The 26539-nt window shown below is 36.9% G+C and overlaps 1 protein-coding gene across 1 annotated transcript; it reads right to left on the bottom strand.

The window, feature by feature from the left end:
* Positions 1–6104: 6104 nt before the first annotated feature.
* LOC123532768 (uncharacterized) lies at positions 6105–25184 on the bottom strand. The gene is made up of 4 exons (XM_053533201.1): positions 24539–25184; positions 9691–9852; positions 6647–6797; positions 6105–6346 (listed from the first exon to the last, which is right to left on the bottom strand). Exons 1-4 carry the CDS (start codon positions 24935–24937, stop codon positions 6105–6107), a joined length of 954 nt encoding a protein of 317 aa, XP_053389176.1. The 5' UTR covers positions 24938–25184.
* Between the last annotated feature and the right edge of the window lie 1355 nt (positions 25185–26539).

Raw genomic sequence — 26539 nt, 5'->3', positions numbered from 1 at the left:
AATTTATTCTAAAACCGACTTTGCGGTAACATTAAAACATTTAAATTAAATAGATTCTTTACTTGAATTTACCTGAATGCTAAAACAGGCCTACCATAACATAGAATAACGTTCATGGTATATCTTCCGATGCTTCGTGAGCACAGGTCGTGCCTTAGAACTTCTCATCGCTAGAGTTAAAAGTAACGGCGGCTTTCCGTATGATATCTATACACAGGCGCGGAGTATACGTGTTGGCGTTTTGTGAATGCAATGTAAACGTATGTCGTAAATGACGATTTGGTCCTTTCGATTTGCAAAACTTCAATTTTCTATATTTAATGTCAGGCCTGGCCGATAATAATTTAAAAATACAAACGAGAAAAATAAGTTTCATTACAAGAAAAAGAAGCAGGACAGAAATCAAAGAGCAGAAAGAAAGCATTTATTATCGGACATAAAGTTGAAAAGTACGAGCTAAAAATAGAACAGTTTAACAGTTATTTATAGCGAGTAAAACAGGAGTGTATATATGATTTAATATACTGTGTGTACATAGTGTGATTCGTAAATATTCATAAATTGGGCTGGATTTATACCAATATCCTTATTGGAGAGCCTCATAACGGATGGGGGAAGTTACAAGAACAGAACAGAACAGAATGCGCCAAAAAGAAATAGTTTTGATGAGCGTGTTTTTTTCCATAAACGCTAAAACATGTGAATGTGCATTTCTCAAGCACATTTATTTATTTATTTTATTTTGTTGGGGTTAACGTCGCACCGACACAATTACAGGTTATATGCCGACTTTCCAGCTTTTGTTGGTGGAGGAAGACCCCAGGTGCCCCTCCGTGCATTATTTCATCACGAGCGGGCACCTGGGTAGAAACACCGACCTTCTGTAAGCCAGCTGGATGGCTTCCTCATATGACGAATTCAACGCCCACAGTGAGGCTCGAACCCGTTGAGGGGCAAGTGATTTGAAGTCAGCGATCTTAACCACTCGGCCACGGAGGCCCCCTTCTCAAGCACATATTAATGGCTTGGGTATTGCATAATCACCCCTTGGATATGGTGCCTGCTTTTTAATTTTGTCTTTTGGCAGTTCCTGTGAAATGTAGGCTCCATAACCTCAGATCCCCTTTCTAAATTCCAGTTTGTTTAGTTCTCCCCATTGTTTTCTTGTTCTGGACTGGGGGCTATACGCCGCTTTTCATGGAATTACACGCTAGTGTATCATTCAGTGAAGGTTCCATGTGCACCGCCGTATGAATACATTTGCGGATGTGTTCTAAATTGATTTTTGTACTTGTAGCGTTTGTAAATGTTGAGTTCTGCTCAACCCGGGGTTTGAGGGCGTGGACGGTAGCATGCATTTCCACTGCCGTCTATGAACAGGCTGAATCAAACCGAGCCTGCAACATTTTCGTTTCTGTCGTGTTGAGCGACCTGTGGAGTTTCTACTTTTTCTATTTTATCAATATTATTCTAAATGTAAGCATTTTATATAACCTGCTGTTCTATCAGTACTATATACACTGCTTTGTTTGGCGCGGAGTTTCCTTTTGCTGCATCTTCCAGCAACTTCCGATCTTGTTCATTCTTTGGTTGTCCCTGTTATTTCATACGGAGCTGCAGTCTGGGGAACTAAGTCTTTTTCTTGTATCAATGCAATACACAAGAGAGCAATGACATTTTATCTTGGCATAGGAAAATAAACATATTCCGCTGAAATTGCTGGAGAAATGGGGTGGCAGTTAATCATAAGAGCAATGTAAAAGTGTCTGCAACGACTGAAGCCATTGTCATAACGAGCCTTAGTACAAGTTTAACAAACAAACTTTTCAATGGGCTTTAAATAAAGGAAATGAGAGATGCAAGAACTGACCCTTTAGGGTAAAAGAAAACTTCAAAGAAATTAGTTTAAATTTGGAAACACTTATTTCGTCCTCTTTTTCTGGTATATACCTTAAGCAAAGTATTAAAGTGGTTCTCATGGATGTGCACATAGATAAATGGATAAACTTGAACCAAGTTGGGGGTGTCGGAAGAGTAGGAAATAATAAGTTGAGATTGTACAGACAATTTAAAACATATGTTTATATATGGGTATATGGTAGAACCATATTGTAAAATTAGTATGCCCTATTCTCACAGATTTTTACTTTCAAAATTTAGATGTGTGGTTGCACCATTACGCATAGAAACAGGCAAATACGTGCATACAATAAAGAATATGTCCATTTTGTAAAGACTGTGTGGGAAATGAGTTGCATGTCTTAATTTATTGCCATATTTACACAAATATAAGAATGGAATTATTCAACATAGCTCTACTAGAAAATGTAGATGGAAAAGCTGAATATAGCTTTTCTCAAATGAGAATCTTACAAGAACATTTGCGAAATCCTGAATACAGAAATGTCCTTTTATATAACAAGTAATAACGTAAATATAGTAGTGTTTTATCCTTTCACTTTCTGTCTAAAGATAGTGAATATTTTATTATGCCTCCGAAGGGAGGCATATTAGTTTTCAACTGTCCGTCCGTTAGTTCGTTCGTTAGTTAGTTAGTTCGTTCGTTCGTCACAACGTTAACTTTTTGCATGAAGGCTTTTTACTCGCGAACCACTGCACCCAGGACCTTCAAACTACACATGCTGATACACATGCTGATAGTACTTACTGAGTACACAGCCCCTACTGACATTGGGGTCACCAGGTCAAAGGTCAAGGTCACCAGGTCAAAGGTCAAGGCGCTGCGGGGGCATTTGTCACCATTAGTGACAGCTCTTGTTCTATCATACTTCTCAAATTTAAACAATATAATAATTTTAATTTTTGCTATATCTTTTAACTTCTTCCATGTCTTATACCGACTGGCATTATTTTAGTACATGGTTATTGTACATCTGAATCTTGCATTTGGTTTGCAACAAAAACAGTATGAAGAAACACCACATTTCGCAATACTTTATTTGAAATCATTTATTATTTTATACTAATCGACAAATTTTACAGCATATTAGGGACAGTGACTCAAGCTGTCCACAAAACTACGATGATATCACTTGGTAGTCAGTGTACCCCTCTCTTGTAATACCAAACAAATACATAACATGTAAATAAAATGATGTCGAATATAACCACATGCCCGCCTCCACTTTTAATTACAGAACGGTAGAAAAAATTTCAATCAGTTAAAAAGTACCAACGGTCCAAGGCTATGCTTCCAAAGGATTTTTTTTCAGATTTTATTAACTATCATAGCAGCAATCTTTAAGTGTCGTATGGCGGCCGTAAAATGTCTACATGTACTTGGATTCAGTGTTGTTAAAAGTTTTGGTCCTTTTGGGTCATGAGGTCTATTCAGTATCTATGTAATAGATTTCCGCTTAACCCTTACCCTGCTATATTTGTATAATGAATTTGGCCATCTTCTAATTTGAACATTACCATTAACTGTTAAAAGGGGTGCCAAAATGATACCGGCTGAATAGCGACCTGTGCAGATCATGATCACACTGCACGTATGTGCAGGCTGACCATGATCTACATTAGTCGCAAAGGCGGAATCAATCGCGTCCAGCATGTTATGTTAAAGGTTAAGCCTGTTCTAGCGGTTTGAGAGGTGTTGCACTTGCCATTACCTTTCATGAACAGACTCAGTCAAACCGAGTCTGCTATTGTTTTTATTTTTTGCATTCCATGCTTCCAAAAGATCTTTTTACATATTCTATTAGTTTCTTCTGCATAGATCGTCTGAGACATAACTTACATTCGTTTTCATGGTAAAGTTCGTTCTAGTTATCTTGAATATTACGAGCTCATTACAACAAACGTATTACATTTAGTAATTTTAATGCCTATTTTATGACTAAAATAAAAAAGTGTCCATGCTTACAGTGAATCACGGCTTGGTAGATCAAAAATCATTTGTCTTGTCTTTACAGATGGTCATTTTAGTGTCCTTTTGATATAATACGTATTCAAATGTATATGGAAGAACATTTCAAGGACATGTTTTTCTGCATCAATTTAAAGTCCCCAGCAGTGTGTTTTAAGGTGATGCGTTGAACAAAAATGGCACGAATGACACTAGAAGAACGCGGCCGAGCCTTCGGAATGTTGCTAGCCGGGACTTCTTTTCACCAGGTCAGTGCATTTTCATATTTATTTGACGTAGTTAAAGAAAAGTGAATTATTTCCGTTTGGTACATTAATATGAAACAAATTTGTGTCCTTAACATTTACAGAATATTGTAAGTTCGTTACAATGAACGCTGATAATAACGCCAGTCGTAAACAACAATAAAACATTAATAAATAACACGCACGTTTTGCATGGTAGAAATTGCCACGATCCCAAACTGAACGATTACGGATGAATTCATCCGAATAACTAAGCCAGTTTCAAAATAGTCTACATATTTCGAACACGATCTTTCCTGTACTTTTTAAGGAATTATTCTACTTAAAAACAATAAAATAATAATCCATCTAACCTTTTTCACTTTGAAAATAACACAAAAAGGCTGTGCGTATACTTAGAAGTTTTGAGTAGTGTATATTAAATATGTCAAACACCTCGATGCGTCAGGTACGCTATGCTTTGCTTGCCCTATATGGCATGTCGTTTTATATATTTTTTAATTTCTTTACCTCTAAGGTAGCGAAACTCACATTTAACCATTACCTATTCCTTGCAAGGTTCATATATAGATTCGTCTTAAAAGTAATTTGGGTTAACTCGTAATCAAAACTTTCGTGCTAAGCATTTATTTTGATCCATCAAATACAGTTTAGTTTTGTATGACTTAAGTATAAGTTAGTTGTCAAATCATAATAATACGTTTACACATCTTTAGGTGCAAAGAACAAACATAAAGAAAGAAATATCAACAAATTAATTTTTACGGTCGCCAAAACTGCTTCAAAGGTTAACAAACCAACTGAAAGCGTATAACGCAAACAAGTGAAACACAAATGGTAGACTCGGTTTGATTGCGTCTGTCTTGAAGACAGGGAATAAAGTGTGCAGCAGTCACCAGCCTAGCATTTCATACAACGTAATGGGTAGCATTTTTTTTTTGCTATGTGAAATATCAGACTCATATTCGTCAAATCCTTACTTGTATAGTATCGTCGTTCTCAAACAAATCCAGGGGAGGCAATGCTCTCTGTGAGAAGTTTGACATCCAGCGAAGACAATACTTTCTGTGAGAAGTTTGACCTCTAGGGAAGGCAATGTTCTCTGTGATAAGTTTGATCTCGAGGGGAGGCAGTGTTCTTCTTGACAAGTTTGACCTCCAGAGGAGACGATGAAAGTCTGATTTCCAGCGGAGGCATTGCTCTTAATGACAAGATTGAACTAGAGAGGAAGTATTGCTTTCTCTGTGACAAGATTTAACTCCAGGGAGGCAATACTGTTTTAAAGAATTCGACAGTAAGGATTTACCATTTGACAATAAGCATTGGCTATTTGATATTTAGCATTTGGAATTGAAAATTAGGTATATGGGAAATAGCATTTGATACGTAGTATTAGCATTAAGTATATTTGGCATTACGCTAGTTAGTGCAAAATGTTATTTACCAAACGCTTAATGTTAAATAGATATACTGTCAAACGGCAATAACTACTGTCAAACGATAAATGGTAACTGCCAATTGCAAAATATGAATCAAAATATTTTAAATGCTTATTGCCAAGTACTTATTCAAATTGACAGTTTAACATACCAGTGGAAAATGAATCCTTGGACTTCTTAACATAAATTTTCTCTGTTAAAAACATTTTCTTTTCAACATTTACGAGTGTCTTATGTTACCATCACTTGTAGAATATGTAATTGCTTCAGTTCAGACTGGTATAACAATATATTTTTGAAATTATGAAAAGTTGCGGAGAGATACAAGCCATTCACCCAAGTTGAAGAATTTAACAATCAGTAGCATTTATCATTATTAATAAGCATCAGCTAGTTGACATTTACCTTTGACATTTAGCAATAAGTTTATGGCATATAACATTTAGACTGTAGATTTTAGCATTGAGTATTTGGCATTTTTCAGAAGTAAAAGACATTAAGCATAAACTATTTGTCATTTACGTTTGACAATTAGCATACATTAGCATACGTTTGATCTTCCATACCATTTTGAATTTGAACCATACCCTCAATTTTGTCTTTTAAGTTTGCTGTTTCCATAGCTAGAAATGCAATCTGATCATTCTTCTTCTCTATCTGTACCTTTAGAATTTCTATCTGCGTCTCATGCAACGCCAAAAGTTTTTTCAAACTTTCTAAATCCGACAAAACTCTTGATTCAGCTTTAGTATCATGTTCTGCTACAGTAGCTGCTGAATAAAATAATTGAAAATGAACAGCAACGTTGGTGAACTACCATTAACACGATATTTAATAACATCGTCTCTTCTCATAAATAAGGACGTTCACTCACCTTATCTCATTTATTCAGACTTACGGTTTATGGTGATAATTGAAAACAGAGTACCACATATTATAGCATAGCTTCTACTATTGTACTTAAATTATTTTATAATAATATCAAATGTATAACTTTTTCAACCAGTCGCTCCAAGTCTTTCGGGTAAAAAATGTTAGTACACTTGTTTTGTTGCGCTGCAAATACAACTTACCTTCTGGTCTGAAAATAAGAGTTAAACTGAAGCTGCCAACAACACCCACACTGACAACAGTAAGTAATACAAGCCTGATAATACTGACAAGACTGTTACGTGGTGGTGGTGCCTGTTTTCTCCTATCTTTTTGCAACATATTTGCCTCTGCCTGTCTCAACGAATAAATATCGAGCTTAGTAATGTAAGAATATTTTCTATCCGCAAAAATACATCTTCTGACCGCCGTTTTGGATTTGAGCTTACTGATATATTTTGTTCCATGTGGTTCTGGGACGATCTGTGTATGAAAAGAATTGGAACCACTGCCTTACCCTTTCATGATCGTAAGAGGCGACTAATAGGGTCTTAACACTTGGTTTTGCTGTAACTCTGTGGTTCCAGCAGGTATGCAAATTTTAATTCCACATCTCATGTTTTTATTTTGATGTAAATGAGATATGAAACCAAAATTTGTAGTCCTGTTTGGCGCCATATAACCTATACTGTGTTAGTGCGCCGTAAAACCCAAATAAATAAATAAATAAATATTAATATATTTTATACGGTATTATTACATCTATTAACACAAAATTTGATAAACCCGTGCACGAAATATAAACTGTAATATTTAGTTGAAGTGGCATTATGCGCACTTTACTGCACATACTGTGTTTTTGGTGAATGTTATAAAAGCAGTTATCGGTTGTTGTGCATTTAAATGTGTTGAATCAACGATAATGTCGGATATGTTTTTGAAGTGTGATGCTTTAGAAATAGAGCAATCAGAATAATAGTTCTTTTCTTCGATCTTCCAGGCAGTGATCTCTCTTACCTATAGGCAGAGATCTATGAAGTTGAAGAGAAGCAACTCTTGCGTACAATTTGACTTTTCTTAAAAAGACTGCCCCAGTCAAAATAAGAAAAGTCATATTTTGAAACTTGTTATTTCGTACTGGTAACAGGAAGAGTTAGGTATATTGGGTAAAAGCTATAGTTTTCTCCACCCTTTTCACACACACATCTATTTCGGCTGAATTATTACTTGAAAAATGCGTATAATTCCACTTTAAGATAATGACAATTATGTGGATGATATTCATTTCGAATTGAATCCAAAGATACTTTAAAGATGGTAAAGTTTTGAGAACAAAAATGAACTTATGTCTGTCTTATAAAAAGGATTTATGCTACCGATCCCGTATAGATACATCTGAATTTGATGATATATTAACCAAGCACATGTCTGGAAAATAGTTTTTAAATTTAATATGTGTAGCAATGGAAAATTGGAGCATATGCAAGACTTCTTTTTCTTATCTCTTTTGCCTGTTTCACTCGGAATACTATGTTTCTAATATTTGACGTGTACTAGTGATTCGATGGAGAAGGACCTTAATGGACGTCAGAGCATATGCTGACGTGGGATCAGACCACTACTCGGTGATAGGAAAGCTGAAAGTGAAAATTCAAGCAGTGAAGAAAATTGGTTCTCAGTGACACCCGAAGTTCGACGTCTCTAAACTCAAGACATCAGCCCAAAAGGAGGAACTTGCCATCTCCCTAAAGGATCCCTGGTACTGGCAGATCTGGAGAACAGCTCACTGGAGAAGAGGTGGGAACGAGTCAGGAGACCTTCTCAGAGACCTTTGAAGAGAAACTTTGCTTCAGAAAAAGGGAGTTCAAGAGTTGGCTGTCAGAGGATACTATCACCATGATAGAAGAGAGAAGGACAATAAGGCAGAGACTTGGATACGGGAGAATCACAGCACAGAAGCAACAAATTCTACAATAATACACCCTGAAGAACACTGAAGTAAAAAGGAGTGCAAGAAGATAAAAGAGGAGATTAGTGGACAGGTTTGCTGAAGTAGCAGAGAAAGCAGCGGGAAAAACCGACATGAGGACACTCTACAACATCACCCGACAGCTGTCAGGAAGGCCAACACCAAGCGACCAGTAAGGAGAGAGATAGGGTGGTGCTCAGTTAGACCGGTGGAAGGAGCAATTTAGCGGCCTTCCCAACGGAATGCCAGTGGCAAATCTATCCATCATTGAAGCATTGAAGAAGGGCAAGATCTAGACGTCAACCTGGGTCCCATCAGCAAAGAAGAAATAGGACCATCAAGAAGATGATAAATGGAAAAGCTCCAGGACTGGACAGCATTACTCCAGAAGCTTTGAAGGCAGACCCAGACTCCACGGCAGTCATCTTGGTCAACGTATTACAGGAAGCATAGGAGAATGAAGACATACCCGAAGAGTGGAGGACTGGCTACATTGTAAAGCTTCCAAAGAAAGGAGACCTCAGCGACTGCCAGAACTGGAGAGGGATACAACTTCTTCCATTATCCAGCAAAGTCTTTACCAGGATGATCCTACAGAGGATCAGAACCGCCGTTGACGCCACACTGAGGGATGTGCAAGCAGGATTTCGGACCAGGAGATCGTGCATCTACCAGACTGCAACTCTACGCATCATCATCGAGCAATCGCTGGAGTGGCACACACCGACGTACGTCAACTTCGTCGACTTCAAGAAGGCGTTTGACATGGTGGATTGGGCAACAATCTTGCGAATCCTCAGACATTATGACATTCCTTTGAAGACCGTCAATATCATCCAGAGCCTCTACAGGAACACCAGCGTCATCCACAACGCCGACCTGTCGCCATCTTTTGAGGTCAATACCGGAGTCTGGCAAGGATGCCTGCTATCTCCCCTTATCTTTTCGCTGGTTATTGACTGGGTAATGAAAACCAGCATGGACCAACCCAAAGGCATTTGGTTGACCCTCATGGGAAATTTGAAGACATTGACTTTGCAGATGACATCGCCCTGCTGTCACACTCTCATGGACACATGCAAGACAAGACGGAGACACTGACCAACGTTGCCAGCGAGGAACTGATGCGCCGCACGAAGCAAGACCCAATCACCAAGACCATCCAGATCAGGAAGTCGAGTTGGGTCGGACATACCCTGCGCAGAGAACAGAGTACGCCACGCCTTAAAATGGAACCCACATGGGGGTGTTAAATGGTTGTATATCAATGACCCTTACTTGTATAGTATCGTCGTTCTCAAACAAATCATCGGAACTGTCCTCTGAGAAACTTCGTATGGATGTAGTACTTGATGTTGATAAAAGTCGCTTCTTCTTTTCCCGGTCTACTTTCCATCTCTTAATGTTTTCCTTACGTTTTTCAATTTGACCATCCCAAGTCTGAAAATATGAAAATCTTCATATTATGTATATTTCGAGGGGATTTTGCTTTGATTGTTTCAGAATGTGTGTCATGGCATAAGGAATTTAAACTGACCATTTAGGGAGCTGCATTTCAAGTACCTGCCTATTTCTACTTTGGAGAAACGAAGCATTTTTCAATGAACATATAGCGTTTTTAGATATAAATGTCACACTATTTCAGACATCAGTTAAAGTATTTTGTGATAATGCATATCCTATAAAACGCCTATACAAGTCATGCAAAACTTCAATGTTTCATTTAAATACATTAATTAAATACTTCGTTTGATAATTTAAACAAGAGAAATTATGTATCATTCTGCAATGTTTCGGAAGATTATCGATCTATACCTTTACAAAATTATAGCGAAATGTATCTGTTAGAAAATATGAAAACAAAGACAAAGATTTAATAGTAATAGGAACGTTTTTAAGAACTTAGTCACCTTTGAGTGCAACCGTAGTTGGTATATATATCGGTATGCACATTATTGACATGCGCTAAGAAATACATGGACAAATTAAAACTTTTTAGACAACAAGGACAAAACAAAGGAAAGGAACAAAGTGGGGTATTGTCCGTAAGTATTGACTCATGAATATTCCGTATGTTTCCGTACATTACTTTTTGGCGACTGAACCTAAATAACGCTATAATTATTGAAAAACCAATAAAAAATTATATATTTCCTAATTAACATCCTCATGTCGCATGTACAAATATAGCTATGCGTACAAAACGTTCAGCTACCAAACTCGGGGTTTTGGGTTCGTGTCGTATGTCTGACCATACCATTGTTTTCTGTTTCATGTGTAAACTAAACAGTCTGGAAAATTGTCACATGATCATGATTTATCGTTCATTTATAAAAAAAAAAATACTCTACTATTCAACAGTTTTCTTTGCACATGTCAGTAAACCGTTCTACAAAATGTCGACAAAAGTCTTAATGACCGGACAATTGTTCATTTGTTAAACGAACGATACAAGGAGTTAGCGCCAGTATATGAGAGAAGTGATACGTTTCATAAAATAATGTAAAAAAAATCGTAAATATCGATACAAATTAAAAAGAAAAATATAATGGCCTGAACTAAACTTTAAGCCATGGTAACGCTCGTAGGAATCTGAGAGCTTATCAGTACGCCGCCGTGCCATTGATTTACTGTATAGGTTTTTTAAAGCGACTAACCAACACATCGTGGTGTCAGATTTTTAAAATATCAAACTTTTGCTATATGCACCTATATGCTTCATGTTGGATGTTCTAACAATGTATTTTACATCAAATTCTGTTGAAAATCGTTGTTTTCTTAATAAATTTAAGATGAAAACATTCGTCTTCAATTTCTGATAAGTTTTTTTCCGGTTTCACTCCAGGAGAACTACGTTCCAACGTAAGTCAAGTCTCATCGATATCATGTGACATACCTCAACGATGAAGCTACGGTGTCGCTTCGAATGACCTTGTTGATTCATATATTATGTGTAATTAAGCGTATATATTCTACGTTTCATAACTGAAAAGATGAGTTTGATGTGTGGAAGATATATTAGCTATTTGCAGCATTTTGCAAGATACAATTAACTAGTTACAAATACACATATGTAAGCTACATAAATGTTGCAAGGCCGCAACGATAACAGAGATTATGTGACAACGTCTCACATACAGTGTTGCAAAGTCTCAGTATCATAATTACCATTTGAACTTGTAGAAAATTCTTATGTACATCTTATCTTTACGTCGAGAACATTTCTTTGACATTTTCATAAATGACTGGATGACGTCTGGGCAAGATACAACAATTTAATCAGTATGACAAATGTATTTGTCGTTATAATAATACACATTATAGTATTACGCAGGGTGGAGTAAAATTCTTTGAAATGGATTAATAAAATCATGTACAATTTCAGCATGAAAATTAAAATGTAAGGTTAATGCTCTTCAATAGAAATAAGTATCTTTCATTTATATCAAATTCCATGGAATCTTGTAAGCATTGTTGATGGCTCCTACACAAAAGTGGTGCTCAGCTGAACCATTACTCTTACAGTCAGTTTTGAAAAAGTGTATACATGTTATGCATTGCAATGTTTACATTTTACGTTAAAAGCGGATAGAGAACCTGTAAGGTTTTAATAACTGGAAGAAAATAACAATTATATTTTCTAAACTTTACAGCATGTCTTTCTTTCTCGTCCTTTTTAAACACGCGCATTTCCTGAAAATTTCATTGCTAGTATGTTGCGTTGTTTTCATCTCCCAATTTCCTTATTAAGTTCTCGAAACTTGTGCATTTACTAAGATAATCCAAACTTAGGCAGCATATTGCATCACCCTTTTACTTTTCTTTTTCAAACATAATTCATAAAAGTCGTGCAGTGACTCGAATCTCCTTTACTTTGTCGTTTTACTGAAACGTCTTTTTCCTTTATTTTGCCTTTTCATCTATGTGCTTGAACTTTAGCTTTGGATGTGGGATTTTCATGAAAGAAATCCATCCAGTACGCTTGCAAAAGGTCGTTTGCTCTACCAAGATGCCCGTCCGTATATGAAATAATGTTCGGAGGGGCACCTTGCGCATTCCGTCACCACGAACCTTAAAATCTTTAATTGAGCCGCGCCATGAGAAAACAAACATAGTGCATTTGCGACCAGCATAGATCCAGACCAGCCTGCGCATCCGCGCAGTCTGGTCAGGATCCATGCTGTTCACTAACGGTTTCTCTAATTGTAATAGGCTTTGAAAGCGAACAGCATGAATCCTGACCAGACTGCGCGGGTGCGCAGGCTGGTCTGGATCCATGCTGGTCGCAAACCCACTATGTTGATTTTCTCATGGCACGGCTCAATTATCTCGGAGAGACGTAGAACGCTTCATTAATGTTACAAAATAGCTTATACATTCACACTTATTAGATAGTACGTACATGTGTACGCCGGTAATCAATTCTGTATAGATAATCAGGATCGTAAAGCATTACTTCAAGAACTTTCCACATAAATTAGCTATTTCGTAAGAAATGTTTTCGGCACCATGTGCAGGCGTATTGCTCATTTTGTCCGCATATAATAATTATTATTACGTCGTGCAAATGTATTAGGAACCTGAGACGTCATAACTCGTAACAATACAAGGCGCAAGTGCCCTCAGGCAGGCCCGTAGCTACACTGAGGCACAGGGAGGCCGGTGCCTCCCTGTTTTTATGCCAAGATAATGAGAAAAAATTTTGAGGCATCATTTTATAAAGCGTATCCGAGCTGAGGCACTATTTTCTGATTTTATTTTATCTAATTTAATTTTATTTTGTTTCAACTATTTTCTCCCATTTGTTTTTAATATCACGAATAATTGCACTGTAGCATAGTTTTCGTACAAGCTATTTGCCTATTAGATTAACTTAACTCGGAGAGGACCGAAGCGTTACGATTAACATCACAACAACAACGGTTGACCTTGCCACCGAATATTAATACTATATTCAAGCTCATTCTCTCACTGCCAGTCGGTTCATGCTCTTGCGAAAGAAGTTTTAGCGCCTTGCGTAGACTCAAAACATGGTCCTGAACTTCCATTGGAGAAGACCGTCTAAATGGCATTGCGCTTATGTTTGTGCATGGCTCAGATGTTAAAGTCAACAGTCTTGAAGTTCTAATATTATGGGATTCAGCTGGGCATAGAAGAATTTCATTAGCGTTTGATTAATTAAGTCTTTCTTTAATAAAAAGTGCAATAACTGACATATAGTTTGAGCAAATTATGTCCCTTTTTGGATAAAATCCTGATTAAAGTTTTACATGCACGTTACTATCTCCAAAACTAATGCAGATATTGAATTGAAACTTCACTTGTGTCTTAGGGGTTATAAAACTAGTTGATAGCATCAAGTCCCATAACTCTGACCTGCAGTTTAGCCAAATTATGTCCCCTTTTCGACTTAGGAAATCCTGGTTAAGGTACATACAGCTATTATATACTTAAGGCATATAGATATGAAACTTACTTTTTTACTTTTCTAGATCAATTACCAACCTCACTGTGTCAATTCCTATAAAAACAAAGAAAAATATCAAACAGGGAGTGCCACGCACCAAAAGCGCAGCCTCCTCAAAACGAACCCCCCAGCACGCAAACGCGTGCACCACACTCACACTCAAAGCTTACACATCAGGACAAAACGAACAACACACACACACACACTCAAAGCCAACACATAAGGACAAGACGAACAAACAAAGGAACACAGTGGGGCACCGCCTTGGAACGGTCAGTGGCAAAAACACCACTGGGGAGCTTAAACCGGTTTATGGTGCGCACCCAACCTCACTCTTACCCCCACCATGTTCCAAAGACATGGGACAGTGTAAATAAAAGTAATCCCCTATAACACTGACATGTACTTTAGGCAAAGTATGTCCCCTTTTGAACTTAGAAAATTTGCATGCAAGTCACAATTTTCAGAATTAAACTGAAACCTCACATGTGCCTTAAGGGTTATTAAAATAGTTGACTGCATTAAGTCCCATAACTTTGACATGGATTTTGTTCTCATTATGTCCCCTATAGTTGATTTAACGTGCATTGAAATTCACCAAACATTTGTATTTGTAGTTTTATAACAATTTAGGTACAGTTTTGCAATTTATCTCATAATCCTACTATCTGATCGCTTATTTTGTAATAATCCTGACCATGTGAAATATTACAATCATACGCTGTCTAGGAGGAAATTTCTATAACAAAATTATAATACAGTGTAAACAATTAATAAAATGTTGGTTGAGAAATCGAAAAAAAATACATTTTTAAGGCTCAAAGCTTTTGAATATGACTTTTTGTGTAACACTGCAGACGTTTGTCTCGCATAATATTTACTTTATCTTGAGCTGAGCGCGAAACTATTGTAACGGTATATAAATAAATAAAAAAAAGATATAATAGCTTCACGCTCAGCCTTTGATATCATAGAAATATGTTATAATTGTACTTAAGAGTATGAAATTACCAACTATTATCCCATAGAAAATAAAATTCAATAGAAATTCATTCATTACACCTAGTTAAATATTACGCTATTGACACCGGTACAAGTCATACGATATTACAGTATTTGACAATCAATTCACAGTGAGATAAATATTCGAAAGACCTTAAACAACATTTTTAAAAATCATCAAAACAAGATTTCAGTGTAATACTTGGTTTTAGATGTCGTTTAGATAATATTATATCAACAATCCCGCTACGTGTATATACTTGTTTTATGATTCAGTATTGTTGGTACGAAATCTGCCCAATGCTAATGTTAAAGCCTGAAATTTTCATAGTTTCGCACTTCGCCGTTGTGATCTCGTGCTTCGTCTTTCACGCTTCTTTGTCATGGGAAGGCGATACCCGAAGCGCGAGATCAAAATGACAAAGCAGGAAAATAGTAAAATAATACATTTTATATAAATATTTTAGAACGAATAAGGTTTTCATGCAATGTTTAGCTACAAATACACACCAAAATGCACCATTTGCGGTTCTCAGATGAAAAAAAAAATCATGGTGAGGATACCAAGACCCCTACGCATTACCTCTGCGTACTATGAAGAATGCCCTGGCTAGGCGCCTGGATACGTAAACTGATACAGTACGTAAAACTATATCTAGGTAATACCCCAGTCACACATACGGCGCGGATTACTACGTCTAGCAACGGATAGAAACGTAGTAATCCGTATCGATCCGTATCGAACCGTACCTGAGCCGTACCTAAAAGTAGTAACCCGTATCAATCCGTACCAGTCCGTACGGCTCAGGTACGGATCGATACGGGATACTACGTTTCTATCCGTAGCTAAACGTAGCTATCCGCGCCGTATGTGTGACTGTGGTATAAAATATTCTTAATACTACTTGCATTATACATTGTCATATAAGTCGCATTGCAAACCCGCCTTAATGACATTGCGTTGAAGTTAAAAAAGCTTGAATTTGAAAGTAATTGGATTCAACTCAGGGCATAGCGTTTGATTAAGTCTCAGTGTTGCATTTTCCATTACTGCTCATGAATAGACTCAATCAAACCGAGTCTGCAATTTTCACTCTTTGCATTGTTCTCGGTGCTTCCGAGGGATCTACTTTCCAGATTTTATTTACTTCACAACAGCGGGTGTTAAGTGCTGTGTGGCGGCCGTAAAAAGTCGCCCCGACTTCATCTCAGTGTTGTTATATTTTCTGGCCCTTCGGGAGCATTGATTTCAATTCATTTAGATTTGAAGATTGAATACTGCTTAAGCCGGTGCTAGGGGACGTGGGTAGTGTTGCATTTTCCATTACTGCTCATGAACAGACTCAATCAAACCGAGTCTGCAATTTTCACTCTTTGCATTGTTCTCGGTGCTTCCGAGGGATCTACTTTCCAGATTTTATTTATCATAGTGCATTTTAAACGATCTGGCGGGGCGGGGTTTCCCGGCGGTCCACTGCATTATTGTGCAGGATATGTTGTATATTCGGCAACTTGATCTTTTATTTACTTGCTATCTAACTTATACTGGAACCACTGTAGCTCCACCTATTTTGCTCGCTTTTTAAGATTACCATTATTTGTATCAGCCAGGGATTAACTTCATCCGGCCAGGTCAATTTTTCTTCTTCTTCTTCGTTCACGACAATACTGTTTGACCAGTAGCCTCGATGAAACTTGTGATCTTCCGCAGATCCTCAATGCCTCCATATAGATTTTGGCGGATTGAGGTTACCGTATCTATCGGCCAAATTGCAGCTCACTCCTGGCCATGCTTTTTACATATCTGAAGTGTATATACTCCATAGTCTGATCTTCCTCTACGCATGGACAAGTTGGTGATGGTGTCAGTCTGTATTTCTTGTACATGTGAGCATTGAGCTTGTTGTGCACTGAGCGATGCCGGACATCACTTGTTCAGACCAATCAAGGAGATGAAAAGCATCTTCCTCAATCCTTGGTCTCGTTAGTGCCTTGATGATGGCGACTTTCTCTTTATAGCTCACAGATGCTGTTGGTTGTTCTGACTGAGCTCCTAGCCTAGCCATATGGTCTGCCTCTTCATTGCCTGCAAGTCCACAATGGGATGGAATCCACTAAAGTGCTACTTTGCAGGTTATAGTCAGGCTCTCTATTTTCCTGGCTAGCTGCGGAGCTTTATTGTTGATCAGAGCTTCCATGACAGACAGTGCATCTGTGGGAAAGACGACTGAGCAGCTTTCTTCTGCCGAGTCTTCAACCATTGAGACAGTCTTCATAAATGCTTTACTCTCGTCCTGGTTATTGCTTCAGTGTTTTCCTGCGGCTGCATGTAGTGTTTCTCACTTGCCAGATGGGTTGAATAAAAACTCCTGCTTCTCCATCTTTGATGGCGCATGTGACTACTCCATCTGTGTCGACATGAGTCCATGTTTTATCGGAGGATAATCTTCATTGATCATAGCAAGTGTGAGGCTCTTCCGAATGCCTTCATCCTCTTGCTTCCCGCGGTCAAGAAAAAAAAAGCAAGTCTCACAATCGCTGAAAACAAATCGTCGTTGGTATGTGCAGCTCAGTTTAAAACTCGCGACTGAGTTTCTTTGCCTCGTGAACGAAGCTGCTTCGTTTGAGCCGATATTTGGTGTAGCCTTCAACATTGGCTTTATGTGATGGCCTTGAAAAGACCTGAACTTCTCTGCTTGAAGTAGGACCTTTGCATGTCTCATTTCCTGTAACGGATGTACTTGTTAGCTTCTCCATGAAGGAGATTGGTATAAACTTTGTTGCACCTGTCATGATCCGCAATGCTTGGTTTTGAACCTTGTCTAGAACCTGTTGGTTAGGTATAGAAGTAATGGACCAGGCAGTTGAGCTATACTCTAAATAAGGTCTCACTGTTCCCTGATATACTGTCTTCAGTATTTGCTCATTTGCTCCCCACGTTGTTCCAGCAAGTTTATTCATCATGGCCAACTTCCTACGTGCCTTCCTTCTGTTTGACTAATGTAGGGTTTCCAGGTTAGCCGTTTGTCAAAGGTTTCTCGGAACTCACTCCAAGGTATTGTGCCTCGTCTGCTACAGTCAGCGAAGTATTTCCCATCTTAATTTTTCCCGCCCTCTGCTTTGACGATAGGGAGAATAGTGTAGTGGACGATTTCTTTGCATTGATCGAGACACACCAATCTTCAGCCAAGCTAAAAGCTTGTTGATGGCTTCTTGCATCCTGTGTGTGGCTGTTTTGTCATGTTTTTCCTTACACCATAATATCAGGTCATCAGCGTAAAGTGCGGCCTAAACTCCTTTCGGTAGTCCAGATCATTGATAAAAAGCAGGAAGAGTGAAGGGATAAGACTCCGCCAGCCCTGTGGGACACAAAGACGTAACAGGAACTTCCTACTACTGGCATTATGTATTAAGTACATTTATAATTACATATCTGTATTATATTTGTATATGCATAAACTATGTTGCTTCTTTCAAATTTTCGTTTCATGTCAATCATGCTAAAAGTTTATAAGTGAACATACATTTACTAAACAGAAGATGTAAGAACCAAGCAAACATGACCATATGCCTTTAAAAGAGCATGGATAGCTCAGTGGTTTGCACACTGGCCTTCCAATCCTGAGGTCGGGGGTTCGATCCCCGGCAGCTACTCGGGAATTTTCAGAAACGCTTTTCAGTGTTTCCCACCCAACTAGAGGTGTACTGGTCAGGAACCCAGGCAGTCCTTGCGTGTATCAGTGCTATACACTGGGCACGTTAAAGAACCAGGCTGTCTATTCGCAACGAGCTAGGCTAAGTTAGCCGGACAAGCCTGTATCTGATTTCTGATCTCTCTGTCGTGGGGGCTTTGTCTCACTCTGTCCCTCTGGTCAGATCGCTCTGTGTCTGTACTAGTAGAGGATGAATTATGCGCCCTGTGTGGCTGCATTTGAACTATGTAAAGCGCCTTTGAACGTGAAACTGATCATGAAAAGAGCGCTATATAAATCTGGTATAATAATAATAAAAATAATAATAATTTTAGAGTGACAATAATCGCAAATACTTTTGCTATTTCAAAATTCCTATTTTTCTTCAAAAATGTATGCGAATCTTTTAAATGTCATTTATTTTCTTCCAAAATAGATATCTTAAAAGTAACAAAAACATGTTTGAAATGCAGGAAAATGCACTAAATGGCACTCTTGAAACAAAACGGACATGATGGCCCTATATCGCTCACCTGAGTAAAGTTGCTTGCTTGAACAATTTTCTTTGCTAAAGCTTCAAAAACAAGAAAGTAGGTCAGTCGGTCATATTCATGGTCGTTTTTTCTCCATATAAGTCTATGTAAAACTTGGGACCCCAGGCCAGGACCTCTTTTCATCCCAGGGAAATAATTTGAACAATCTTGTTAGAGAACCACAAGGCAATGCTACAAACCAAATGTCAAAAGCCTAGGTCTTGTGGTTTTAGACAAGAAGATTTTTAAAGTTTTTTCTCTATACCAAGTGACACCCTGGGCGGAGTAATATTTCCACCTAGGGGAATCATTTGAATAACCTAGGTAGAAGTCCATTATATGATGCTACATACCAAATATCAAAGCCCTCGGCACTTTTGTTTTTGACAAGAAGATTTTCAAAGTTTTTCCCTATATAAGTCTATAGAAAAAATGTGACGCACCAGGCGGGCCGTATTATATCCTAGGGGGATAATTTGAATAAATTTTGTAGAGGCCAACTAGTTGATGCTACATACTAAATATCAAAGGACTTATGGTTTTGGACAAGAAGATTTTCAAAGTTTTTCCCTATATAAGTCTATATAAACAATGTGAACCCCAGGGTGGGGCCATATTTGACCCTAGGGAGATAATTTGAACAATCTTTGTAGAGACCCACTAGATGATGCTACCAAATATCAAAGCCCTAGGCCTTGTGGTTTTGGACAAGAAGATTTTCAAACTTTTTCCTTTATGAGTTATGTACGGAATTCAATTCTTTGAACATTTTCTTAACGAAGACCATCCAAGGATCATCTCTGTAAAGTTTTATCAAAATCGGTTTGGTGGTTTAGGAGGAGATGTTGTTTAAAGGAAAGTGTGGACGGACGGACGGACGGAAGCCGGAAGGTGAGCGATCACAAAATCTCACTCTGAGCCTTTGGCTCAGGTGAGCTTAAAAACTTTCTTGGGGAAGCATGCCCCCGGACATCCCTAGAAAGTGCCTCCCTATTTTCTTACCTCTGTCTACGGGCCTGCCTCAGGACGGATATTTCTGTCGAGTTCGTTAACACATAACTGATCTGATTTTTTTTCTTGCACATCGTATAAAAATAAGCGTTTCATTCTGACAGATCATTTTTGTTGCATACCGTATTTCACAAATAACAACAGAAATTTAAAAGCAATTAGAAATACAATGTACTTCATTTGCAGTACTCATTCTTATGGCAGAGCATGCACCCACAGCGCGGGAAATGAACGTCCGTAAGCCGAAGTGACGTCATTACATTCAAGTGAAGCACAATAACAAAGTTCCACTTTAGTTTTATCGTTTAAAGCGTAACGGTATGTCCTTTCCGTAAAATAACGTATTTCAGACCGACAAAATACTACATATAAATAGGACGAAGAGTAGGTCTCAAAGTACCTGATATTGTCTAAGTTCACATATACAATACCATATAATATCAAAGCAGCGCAAGTTATCATAACCAGAACGAGAGCCATCGCATGGGGATGCCAGATGGGTTTTGCAGGCATGGGTAAAGTCGACGGAAACGCCAGTCCGTTGTACAAGAAATATTTTTCCTTATTACATATCTACAATCATTTCGATTGAGTTTCAATGGACTGTGATCGTGCAATATTTTTCCTGATTATATACGTTACTATAAATAGTAACAAAAAGCCATTTAAAACGGTCATTACGGATTCTGTTTATGTATCCATAATGGCGCAGTGCGCCTCTGGCGCCAAAACCATAACGGCCCCGGGTAACCAGAACGTCAGCGCGTTCTGATGTTGACGTCATGAAGCAACATTATTATGGCGATTGAAAGAGCGCTGAATCAGATCGATTGTCAAATATTGATGGCATTGTTGATAAAAAGCAATACAAATAATTCTTTTACGTGTTTGGAAAATATATAGAATGAAAATACCAAGATAAATATGAAGTGAACGTATATGATAAAAAAGTCAATAAACGGCTGGCCAATAAGTCAAAAGTCAATAAGCCTTCTAGCCGCAATGGCACGCCAAGTTTCATAATGGTCCTCGGAATAAAGCCCTCGGGCGATTATAACAATGACAAGAAAGCACAACCCAGTCGTATATTAACTTCGAAGTAATTCTTCATGAAATGATTTTTTTTCAACCCTAAATTATGCTTTATGTAAAAAGTACAACTATCAATGCATTTGATTTTATACAACATATAGCCTCTTATCCAAATAGTACAGAAACTGAAAAACTCCATTAAATGCTTGAACAAATAATACACTTTAAATTTTTTTTACAAGATTATAGGTACACGTGTAATAAACAGGTAAATAGATGGGATAAAGGTGTCTTTGAGTGAAAATGGCCCTAAAAGAAAATAATAGCCCTCGGGCTATTATCACCTTGGCAGGGCCATTATTACTTAAATGCACCGCTCTCCAATTTATGAAACTGTACAAATTGCGGACAACGCTTTCGTATCAGAGAGAAATGTTTTCTAAACGTTTAAGTGGAAATAATCGCGTGATGTCCATGACGTCCACGCGCACGTTGCGACATCTATTTGACGGTTCAACTTGCGGAAAATATGAATGCGCGTCAGCTTGATTTGTTTATTAGATTTTTGGAGAAATTCTTCTCGTACTTTTTCCTGTTTTTCGTAGCAGAAAGAAACTTTAGACATAAAGCAATTACTTGATAGTAGGTATGTAATAAAAACGTTATCAACTTGGTATGTGGATATATGCACTCGTTCTTTCGCGGATAATATTGCGCTCCTAAAGTCGCGCAGTATTACTGCTGCAGAACAAGTGCATTATATCTAAAAACAATGTCAATAACTTATAAATATTGACGTTTCAGTTTCATTTCGAGTGCGTGTCGTCAATTGTGACGTCAGTTTCATGGATGTCGTCACGTTTTTAAGTTCTTTAACTAGGACATTTTCAGTTCCACTTGGGCTAAAGAACAATTTTTTCATTGATATAATGAATTATACACATGTAGTAATTATAAAAAGATTTTTAGATTTGCATCGATAAATAAGCATTCATTCTTCATAAATAAAATCTGGAAAGTAGATCCCTCGGAAGCACCGAGAACAAGGCAAACAGTGAAAATTGCAGACTCGGTTTGATTGAAGTCTCGCAATATTTCTATATTTCCGCTGCAGAACGCGTGCATATACCTAGATACAAATCTTATAACCTACGATTACATGCTTATTTCAGGTTTCTTAGCTGCGCCCTGTGCTTCAAAAGAATCTTTTTACACACTTAATAATAATTAAGGTGTGCGCATGCAATAGTATAAGTCAACTCCGCGCCACCTCATATATATTGCTAGTAAGATATCTTGAAGAAACCGTCAAATGATAATAAAAGAAACGGATAAAAATACTAGTACATACTTTGAACAAAATCTGATTTTCAGTCACAGATATTGTATATTTTACTCGAATATAAGTAATGTGTTAAGCAGCAATACTTCGATGAGTGTCAGTAACGCTTGCCTTTGTCGCGTATAGAGTTAGTAACATCATCGGTTAGAGTGAGGGACATGATATTTAATAAATATTGTTCGTTTATGATAAAGCCGTTGCAGAGATATATTTCTAAGATTAAAACTGGCATTGTCTTTAATAGATCATTGACTGTCAGTAAGTATTGCTGTTGAAAAAGTGTTGTATATTTGTTTTATTCTGTAAAATAGTAAAATGCTTCTATTTTCTAAATAACAGACAACTGCTTTTAAAATTTAAATGTTTTAATAAATTTATGCGATTACTTTTAGAATCTGAATAAATGTTCAAGTCAAGACATAAGTAAATAAAATAAAAGTAATTGATACATATGCAAATAATATAAGCCGTGTCATATTGAGCGATACCGTAGCCAGAAGTCGTTGAGATATGTCACATGATATCGTTGAGACATGACTTGCGTTGGAACGTAGTTCTCCCGGAGTGGGTTTATAAAAAATGGAATTCCTGTCAGCAAACATCACGGGATTATCAATAAAGCGCAGACGTATAGGTATCGCACACTATTGTGACGTTTTGAAATAAAAAGAAACAAAACAATAACATAAAATAAAGTCAGTACACATAGTACATTTACGATGCAGTCAGTGATTTCTTGTTGGCCTAGAACGGTTACGGTATTCGTATTATACTTTTTCGTCTTGAGTTCGATTTCCAGACCCGTTAAATTTTGTCTTTATTTTTTTCTTAAAATTAGTTAGTAAATCTAGTTCTAACAACTTCACTAAATTGAATGTTGCAATTGATATGTAATTATGTCTAAATACACTCAACCTTTAATATGATCTAATGTTTTACAGCTTTCTTGTGATATTTTTAAACCTGTATGAGTAAGTTTTATAAGTGTTATAACAATCTTACACTTCACTTTAATAAAAGCATTGGCCGGACATAATTTTAAGATTGATTGACTTATAGATGCTACCAATTTTATACGAAAATAAGAAACAAAACAATAAATTAGAATCCAGAGAAAAACAAACTTGCACAAAGTATGTAAGGCAAATTAAAAAAAATGGGGATCGAACTCCCGACGAAAAGGTATAATATAAATACCGTAATCGCTCAGCCAACGAGGAATCACTTGCTAAATCGTAAAGTTAGTGTTTTGACTTAACTTTAGGTTATTATTTTGTTTTCATTTCCACACGACATAATACTGTGCCCTACCTATAGTACGCTTTTGTTGCGAGCGATGTTTGTGTACTTTTAATAGTGGAACGGTCCGTTATTTAGGTAGTGTTATTCGGTACGATATAGTAGTTCTTACCTAAATAAGGCAAAGTAAATCATGCTGACTTCCCTAATCGGTAGACGAGTATATAGATTGACCCATCAAACTACATGCGCACTTTTGAGTTTGCTGCCCACGTGATGATAGCGTCTAAAAATACTGTCGCGTCTCGTTCTATATTTATCAATGTTTACAAAATAAAGGTTATTGTAACGGTTTATAAAATACCTGAGAAAAATTGCAAACATTCGAATGTTCCCGTAATTCTAGAAACTATAATCTGGTCAACCATTACGTTTCATGTAAATATATGAAACAGTGGCCGAATTTTTAAAATTACAATTCACAATGTGTGGGTTAGTCGCTTTAATTAATGTAGATATTTTCAGGATACAAAGTATGGCGTATAACAACTAAGACGCCACGCTCAAAAATATTGGCGAAGATTAATGAGTACCAGCACAAAACGGTTAACAGTGCACAAAACCGCACTCTTTATCGTAAGTTACAAGTCAGTATAACGTAATACATGTACCGTCATGTGAATCACTTGCATAAAAGTGCGATGCAAACGCGTTAATCATAGAAATATTCCAAGTAGAAACCTATACTCGCGTATTCGATGAGGGTAGACGAAAATGTAAACCTAATCATACAAAGCAAATAACAGACCGTGTAAACAGGATGTAGGTAGATCTCCTCTAAGCAGTCTTTGGACCTTACTGGAGTGCTGTGAATACACTTCGGAGGCGTTAAATTTGTGTCGTTTTTGCAAATGGTTGAATATATATTTTCGTCAGAATTTCCTTCCGTTTCACCCTGGTTTTCGTTGGTTTCTGCTGCTGTATTCATACTCGTTTCTTCGGGTTTTACTTGATCTTTGGAAGGTACGTTTCTTCTGTAGTGTACAGTTTTTCGTTTCTGTACACCAAGATTACCTGCATTAGTCTCACAATTGTTTTGTTTGTCACGTCCTCCATTCTGTGTTTTTCCGCACGAAACGATAAGATAAGTGGACGAGCTGTCTTTATTTCGCTTCTTCTTGCGTAGATCTGCCGGACTTGCCGACATGATTTTCAAATTCTATTTATATCACAAAGTCACATATTGCTTATAGTTGGAACAGACAGTTGATACATACACAATTTTACTATTATTCCACTATTAAACATACATGTTTGAAGAAAATCGCAAACCGGAAGTATAATTTATATCTCATTACAATACGCCAAAAATATTGCTTATTTAACTTATGACTGTTACTAACTTATGACTGTTCAATATCAAAAATAATTACATGTATGCATTGCAAATTATAAAGTTTAAGATATCTTCAAGTGTGCATTATGTAAATAAACTGCACAGCCCGTTATCTTTTTATTTCTATTGAAGGCCAATTGCCAAATATTAAAGGTAGTCAATCATATTTAAACAACATTTTATGACATTTTTTACTTTTTGTATATTCTGGTAGAGATTTATTTAAGGAACAAAAGACCCATTACATAGAGATAGATTCCTATTGGAAATGTATATTTTATTAATTTTTATAAAATTTTGTAATTACTCCCCTTTAATATGAAAGTATTTAAAAAGCTGGATATTTCTTCTTATTTCGATACAATTTCTAGTTTTACATTTGCATTTGATAGACATATTAAGTATTTAACAATCCTAACCAAAAGGCAAGCTTTAAAGCTGTGTGTATGTTCTGAATTCATTTATTTCCAATCTATCTTGGTTGCGCAACCAAGATAGACAAAGGGAAATAATAATATTTTTTCAAACTTGCGTTTCTAATGAATAACAACTAAATACATAATTGTTAATGCAAATATTTTACAAATATATTACAATATGTCTAATATTTATACCTTCCCTTAGGCAAAGTATGTTTATCAAATTTATACTTATGATAAATTAACTCCATCTTGGTTGGGCAACCAGGATAGGAAAATTAAATTTTAAAAATACCTCCAGTGAAAATCTAACTTGTATTAAGCGTTAAGAGAACATAAATGGGTGTAAATGATCAGACATTAAAGTTTCAAACAAATCCGTTACATGACCAAAATCTGATTATCCACCTTTAAATGACAAATACGTAATTGTTAAATGCGGATTTCTTTAATAAAATTGTATTCCTTATGCTTAATTAAGAAATAATTTATAGCTAAAGAGTGCTTTAACACTATTTATGCACGATGGGTGGTTATATGTCGGGCGTAATAATTTCACGAGGGCGCAGCCCGAGTAAAATTATTTGAACGACGTATCTCCACTCGAGTGTATAAGTAGTGTTATAACACTAAACATTGCTACTATACATCTATTGCCCTATTTTCACAAAATATAAGAATGGAATTATTCAACATAGCTCCACTAGAAAATTTAGATGGAAATGCTGCTTTTCTCAAATCAGAATTTTACAAATCATTTGTCAAATCCTGATTCTAATATGCTTGTCTCTATTAAAACACGCTTACGATCAAATGACGCCACGTTAACGTGCGGTGACGTTAAAGTTTTTGTTGCGACCAAGAAAGAGCGCTACTATATTTTATCTACTGTCTTAGATTAAAGGCATATTAGAATCGAAATAATTTATAGCAAAACCATGTTTTATTTCTATTTATACACTCGGGTGGTAATACTGCGCCTTCGTGAAATTAT

Source organism: Mercenaria mercenaria, unplaced genomic scaffold, assembly GCF_021730395.1.
Source record: "Mercenaria mercenaria strain notata unplaced genomic scaffold, MADL_Memer_1 contig_2109, whole genome shotgun sequence".
NCBI classification, from domain to species: domain Eukaryota; kingdom Metazoa; phylum Mollusca; class Bivalvia; order Venerida; family Veneridae; genus Mercenaria; species Mercenaria mercenaria.
This window is presented reverse-complemented; position numbering and strand designations above follow the sequence as displayed.

Excerpts from the sequence above, each read along its gene's own strand:
- LOC123532768 (XM_053533201.1), bottom strand. The coding sequence starts at position 24,937 with ATGTCGGCAAGTCCGGCAGATCTACGCAAGAAGAAGCGAAATAAAGAC. Across the intron at positions 9,853-24,538 it reads ACCTACATCCTGTTTACACG|ACTTGGGATGGTCAAATTGA; the intron begins GTCTGTTATTTG and ends TCATATTTTCAG. Across the intron at positions 6,347-6,646 it reads TCTTATTTTCAGACCAGAAG|CAGCTACTGTAGCAGAACAT; the intron begins GTAAGTTGTATT and ends TATTTTATTCAG.